The 7,500-nt window shown below is 37.0% G+C and overlaps 2 protein-coding genes across 2 annotated transcripts in view; both read right to left on the bottom strand.

Annotated features, from left to right (window-relative positions):
• Positions 1 to 7,500, bottom strand: part of LOC135216236 (beta-arrestin-1-like) — a 302,438-nt gene that overhangs the window by 241,050 nt on the left and 53,888 nt on the right.
• Positions 6,862 to 7,500, bottom strand: part of LOC135211403 (protein FAM200C-like) — a 1,029-nt gene continuing 390 nt past the window's right edge. The window contains exon 1 of the mRNA XM_064244717.1: positions 6,862 to 7,500. This exon is cut by the window's right edge and continues 390 nt beyond it. Coding sequence (XP_064100787.1) covers positions 6,862 to 7,500 — 639 coding nt within the window.

Below are 7,500 nucleotides of genomic sequence, written 5' to 3'. Positions count from 1 at the left end.
ATAATTACCACAAAGGGTGATTGTGTGTCATTAGATATGATACTCAGGGAATTCATCCCTTCTTGTTTTCAAAACCGAGTGGTCTTAGCCATTTAAAATATTTCGTTTCAAGATACTGAAACAATAATTACTTATCCTATACTGTTTCTCGTCCCATTATTATTACTGGTAATAACTATGATGGCTAGAATTCTAAAGTACGGCAAACAACTCCTTCCTGGCTGCGACCAACAACAGTCGACAATACCAGACACACGGGACACAGCTGAGGCCGGCTGGGGTATCAAGGTTTTAGTGGGATTGTGGCCCAGTCAGTCCTTCTCTCTAGTGAGGCGAGTGTTCTAACCACTACATAATGAGAATCTATTATTATTGTTGTTGTTCTTTAAGGTCCACAATAATATACAAATGGAAACAGTAGTATTAACAAAAATTTACTACTGCTTCCATCAGTATACTATTGTAAACCTTAAAGAACATTCCTCCTCCTCCTCCTGAAAACTTGAATAATTATTGTAAAGACGACGACGACTACTACTACTACTACTACTACTACTGCTACTACTACTACTACTACTACTACTACTACTACTACCTACTACTACTACTACTACTACTTCTTCTTCTTCTTCTTCTTCTTATGAAAACTTGAATAATTATTGTAAAGAGAGAACTAGCTGACATAATACTGGCTTTCAAATAGAAAAAATACACTACACACACACATTGAACTTACACATAAATGACAAAAAAAATCAACCTAAAAATAAATGAGAAAATAAACCAACTTACATATAAATGCAAAAAAATCCACTTTCAATTAAATGAAAAAAATTATTAAACTTACAAAAAATTATAAAAAAATTCTCAAATTTCAAGTAAATAAAAAAACCACTAAACTTACAGATAAATGACAAAAAAATCAAATTTTAAAATAAAAAAACACTAAACTTACAAATAAAGTCAACTTTCAAATAAATAACAGGAAACAATCAACTTATAAATAAGGAAAAAATTCCAATACATAAAAATAATCATTCAACTAACAAATAAATGAAAAAAAAATTCTACTTTCAAATAAATGCCATAAAAAATTTCAACTTACAAATGAGAGAAAAAAATTCAACGGTGATTAAATTGCCCAATAAAAATCCTACGTGAAAAACCAAAACAATGAATAATAAAAAAAAACAACCTACAATCAAAATGCACTCAACAGAAAAATATTACACTCTTATGATCTAAACAACACAAAACTAATAATAATAATAATAATAATTCAATGACATAAAAAACAAACAGGCAAGTCCAACAAAGACTAACATTGGACAACAGACTTAACAAGGTAAAAAAAAAAACTCAATTGAATTAGGACTAAGCATATAAACCTCCATAAACAAGAACTCTATAAAAAAAAGTCGACATAAAAAAAATCTGAACACGGCTTCTCTGAGATATATAACCTGCCGTACCGCCCAAAACAGGTCCAGACTCCGATGGCGACCTTACTCAGTTTATAAATAGTAAATATGAAAGAACATCGCTACTTGGTTATTAATACTTCATGCCACTCTTAGAGAGAGAGAGAGAGAGAGAGAGAGAGAGAGAGAGAGAGATATTACCGTATCACTCGTATATTTTTTTTCCTTGAAAAGAGCGATGCCAAAAAATTTATTATTGAATCTTTCTAACCTTTCATCTTGAGGGAAAGGTAGGTGTGTGTGTGTGTGTGTGTGTGTGTGTGTGTGTGTGTGTGTGTGTGTGTGTGTGTGTGTGAGAGAGAGAGAGAGAATGATATTACCGTACCACTCGTATAGTTTTTCCTTGAAAAGAGATGCCAAAAAATCTATTATTAAATCTTTCTAACCTTCCTCTTGAGAGAGAGAGAGAGAGAGAGAGAGAGAGAGAGAGAGAGAGAGAGAGAGAGCAAAAAGATGATGTTACTGTACCAACCACTCGTATCTTTTTTCTTAGAGAGAGATGCCAAAAAATGTATTACTGAAGTTCCCTAACCCTTCCTCTTGTGAGAGAGAGAGAGAGAGAGAGAGAGAGAGAGAGAGAGAGAGAGAGAGAGTTTCCCTGGCAGAGTGCCAAACAGTGAGGAATCCCCATGGCCCACCCACCACCCAACACACAAAAATACCACGCCCGCGCTTTGCTGCAAAGGCTCTCTCTCTCTCTCTCTCTCTCTCTCTCTCTCTCTCTCTCCTGTAATCAAAGAGGGCCGCCAGACTAAGATGAGTGACATGAGATGATAAATGCAATGGGAATTATGAGATGATCAACGTAAACCAAGGAAGAGAATGTGGGTCATGGACGTATTTGAAACTTGAGTACATTAGTGTCAATAAAAGCGCACGCACTCATACAGACAGACATCAAATACAAACACACGCACACACACACACACATATATAAACCTGAAAGCGAGTTATTTGTAGGTGAGAGGCGGCATAAACTTATGGCCTCTTGCGGTGGCGGTGTGGTCTAAGGCTTCACTGTGCGTCCAGGATTTGTAGGTGTCAATGGTTCGCGCCTGAGAGTCGACAAATCTCTTATCGACTAAAAAAAATTCCCCTTAGGTTAAACATATATGAAAATATATTAATTCCGAGGTAGAGCGAATAAGATATTAAAGGACATTTGTAGCTCGATGTATGTACGTATACGTATATGAATCACGGTAATGTGATATGACTCTCATATATATATATATATATATATATATATATATATATATATATATATATATATATATATATATATATTTATATATATATATGTGTGTGTGTGTGTGTGTGTGTGTGTGTGTGTAAAAGACTTCTCTTCAGCGTTTAAAAAAATATATACACCAGAAGAACTATAAAAGAGGCAACTGCCAACACGTCGTCTTTAGTTGATGATACCAGTCAGTGAATATCAAAACCTCGTTATCGATGTAATTGGTAAAACATCCAAGAGACTTGTTCTATCAATCAGCAGCACGTGTGTTTTATTGCTGCAACATTTTACGCCTTTCGTTGTCAGTTTAAACTTCCGAAATGTATCATATTATATATATATATATATATATATATATATATATATATATATATACATATATATTTATATATGTATGTGTGTATACAGAGAGAGAGAGAGAGAGAGGAGCTAAGAGAGAGAGAGAGAGAGAGAGAGAGAGAGAGAGAGAGAGAGAGACGTGATAAAATGTATATGAGAAAGCTGGAAACTTGGAAATATTCAGATTTCCAGATATGTGAGGAAAGAAAACGAAGGAATAACTAGAAGCAAGCAAATCGAAAACTGAAAAACATCCAAGACGAATTCAATTAAGTAAACAAAATCGAAATAACGGAAAATAAATGAAGTAAAACCAATAGCGGATATAAAATATTCCATAAGTTTTTTAATATCGTTTAAAAGCAAAAATACAAAGCAGCAAGGTTACGCTTTACTATTTTCAGTAGCTATACACCAATATATATTATATATATATATATATATATATATATATATATATATATCATATATACATATATACATATATATATATATATAATTATATAGTATATAATGTATGTATGTATAACTGATTGTAAGTGATGAATGCACATATAAAGGCAAATGCCTTTTGACACACGGTTTTTTTTTTTTTTACTACTATTGACTGCTAGTAAAGGACCATGTGTCGAAAGGCCTAGCAACCAGTCCATTGTTTCACTTTTCCTTCGTGGCATTTGCCTTAACATATATATATATTATATATATATAATATATATATATATATATATATATATATATATATATATATGAGAAACGTAAGGTTTTCGTTCATCAGAACTTCAAGCCTCTTTCAATTCTGGTTCACCTAATTACAAGCTGAATGAAGTTTCCCTGTCTGAGCCTCAAAACGGTAACCAACCTGTAAATGGGCAGCGTTTATATCTGCTTTTGTCCAAACAGTTAGGACACTATAGTAGACTCACATCAACCGTGCATTTGACGTCTAGGCCCATCCCTTACAACGCTCCTGATTGGCTGCTGATAAGCCAATCACAGGGCTGGAAACTCTCAGTCTCTCTCGAGATCAAATGCACGGTTAATGTGAATCTGCTATAGTGTCAAGTTGGTGAACGCCGAAATCAAGACTTGCTGGCCAGGCTGGCCTTACACTTATACCACCGTCGTTTTCTGGTTGTCCGGTGCTAAAGGTTGTGGATTACTCTAGTCCACCCGGCTTTCAAAATAAACTGTGATGCTAACAACCTCATCCACGAAGACAGGCTGATCAGCGAACTAATGCACTCCTCGGATTAAAGTGCTTTAATACGCATATACATTGACGCTTAAGAAGTTATTGTATAATACAGGGAACATTCAATCAAAACAAATAAGCAATGTAACAGAAATTTAACAAATTGGCACAGAACAACATAAGTCCAATAACTTGATAAGCAGAGTCCCAACAGACTAGAATGATTACATTGGAAAAAGAACATAACAATAAAGAATATAACCGAACTGAAGTCAAGACAAGTATGAAATAAATATATAATGTACAGGGTGGTCCGAAAGTCGTGTTATCCCTACCTGGTCCGAAAGTCGTGTTATCCCTACCAAAGAGAAAGTTTAACATGAACGATACCAAAATACTTAACAGTTGAAGAACGCTGTTCGGGCAGCATTTACGACAACTACCAAAGCACAGCGTCGAATATCAGCGCCGCATCATTTTGGGCCACGAAAATGATGGTGTCCATACAGACCGTCTCGATGTGTAACTGTATCAATAAAAGCAAATAAACTGAATCATGTACATCTTCTTCTCTATTACTATATTACTTGTTCTTCTATTGTTACACTGTTCTTATTCCGTTCTCTCGTTCTTACAGTGAATAAACTGAATCCAGGATACGTATTCTGTATTACTGCAATACTTGCACCTCTATTGTTGGTACTTTTTGGTAGGGGTAACAAGACTTTCGGACCACCCTGTACATTTATAAAAGCTGTTAGGTAAAAAAAAAAAAAAAATTACAAGAAAGTATTATCGAGAGCATCAACAACAAAACCCAGACCTTCATTGAGACGAATAGGGAGTCGGACCATTGATCAAGCGAGTACCGGAAATTAAAACTACATAAACAGGAATTGAATATACGCTGGCGTTTGAAGCAAGTATATATATAATGAAAGATGGACAAACAAGATGCCTTCTGACGATGGAAAATTGTCCCATTCCCATTCCAGAAAAGCGAAAAAGGAACCCTTCCTTTAAAAAGAGAGGGCAGTGGGGGGGAGGGGGGAGGGGGGAGGGTGAGGGGGGGAGGGGGGAGGGGGATGGAAGGACGTCACACAAGTGGACAGAGCAGCCCAATCGGACAGGTGGAACTGACGTCCTGGACAGTCAGACACATTAATGGCCACCGTGACTTTTCTTTCTCCTGGACGAGGGGGAAAGTGGAAATCGACTCACAATTTTGAAGTCTGGAGTCAAGTCATGGTAACAAACGACAGAGAGAGAGAGAGAGAGAGAGAGAGAGAGAGAGAGAGAGAGAGAGAGAAATACGATAATCAATGCCAATTACTACTACTACTACTGACATCACGGTCACGGAGAACAGACGCCTCAACTCCAGCCTCAACGATTAAAAGTTTGCAAAGGCCCAAGGAGTCAGTTGCCAACGGCATCAACGGTAGTCAACAATAAATAATAATTAATTTATAACAAATACGGACAATAAACAAAGTTCAACACGAAAGAAAAGACAAACGACAGACGACCAATTCATCACCAGGTTATGCAACAGACTTAACGATGAACATCAGCTCATTAACGTGAGACTTCCTCAAAATAGTGGGTGGGGCATTCTCTCTCTCTCTCTCTCTCTCTCTCTCTCTCTCTCTCTCTCTCTCTCTCTCTCTAAGCTTGACCTCGACATTCCAATATATACTTTCCTGAGACCCCTGACATTTCCCAAGCAAGAGTCACAAGGAGTTACAAAGATTAGGATGTCTCAAAGACTTATTAAGTCCATCCGAGGAGACATCGTGTGTTCACTTATCTCTCGGAGCAGGTTTTACTGTTTATTCACAGTGTCCTAATGAGAGAGAGAGAGAGAGAGAGAGAGAGAGAGAGAGAGAGAGAGAGTATTGCTTTACCCTCTCCAGTCAAAACTGTGTGCGCGCCTGTCTGATAGTACTCTTTCCACTCGTAAACACAAGACATGAACGATCTCTCTCCTAAACACAAGACATGAACGATCTCTCTCCTAAACACAAGACCTCAAATGGTCTCTCTCCTAAACACAAGACATGAACGATCTCTCTCCTAAACACAAGACATAAATGGTCTCTCTCCTAAACACAAGACATAAATGGTCTCTCTCCTAAACACAAGACATAAATGGTCTCTCTCCTAAACACAAGACATGAACGATCTCTCTCCTAAACTCAAGACATAAATGGTCTCTCTCCTAAACACAAGACATGAACGGTCTCTCTCCTAAACACACGACATGAACGGTCTTTCTCCTAAACACAAGACGTAAACGATCTCTCTCCTAAACACAAGGTATAAATCAGTGTTTCCCAACCTTTTCCAACCCTAGCACCCCCTGTTTTCATGTCTAAGCAGTCCAGCACCCCCTAATTATCTTAATTATTAATATCTTATTACTAGGTAACTAGAAGGATAAAGGAATGTGAAGTGTACTGCTTGATCAATTTTATTTTGTTCATTCCTTATAACTAACACAAAATACCAATATTGTTTATAAAAGAAATAAAAAAAATGAGAAAAAATGAAATTGCATGGATTTAAATATGTACAACTGGGTAATCAATCATACTGTACATACATCAATGTGATTTTTGCTGTTGCTTATATGCAACTAGTTTCTCAATTCGAGGCTTTGTGTTGGCCAGAGCTACCCTCATATCATGAAGCAACCCAATTTGAAGTCGGTTCCAGGCAGTTGTTTTGATTTGGAGCATGGTGGAGAAAGCCTTTTCACAGAGGTAGGTAGTTGGAAATGGGATGATCATTTCCAGCGCTGCCTTTGCTAATTTAGGGTATGCTACCAACTGATCACACCAGAAACCTGACAGCGGTAGTGTGCGAAATTTTGTTTGACAACCCTGGTTCACCTGCAGATCAATAAGCTCCTCCTTTAGGTTATCATCATCATCCATATCTGCCAAGAAGGGCTGCTGTATCCATTCTGGAAATGAATGATCCATGGGAAAGTATTGTGCCATAGTGGTCTCTAGGAGTGAGAGGTGAGCAACAATATTTTCTACAAGCATTGGCTGGATTGCCTTGTCTCCATGTTTTTCATCCAGGATAGGAAAGCTTCCCACATTTCCTCCCTGGATTCGACGCTTCCACAGTGATATTTTCTTCTTGAAGGCTTCTACCTTCTCTGTACAATCAATATTATTAGCAAACATGCCTTGCATGGACAAGTTGAGATCATTCAGATGACCGAAAATGTCTGC

Source organism: Macrobrachium nipponense, chromosome 19 (genome assembly GCF_015104395.2).
Source record: "Macrobrachium nipponense isolate FS-2020 chromosome 19, ASM1510439v2, whole genome shotgun sequence".
NCBI lineage: Eukaryota > Metazoa > Arthropoda > Malacostraca > Decapoda > Palaemonidae > Macrobrachium > Macrobrachium nipponense.
Note: the sequence above shows the minus strand (reverse complement) of the source record. Positions and strands in the feature narration are given on the sequence as shown.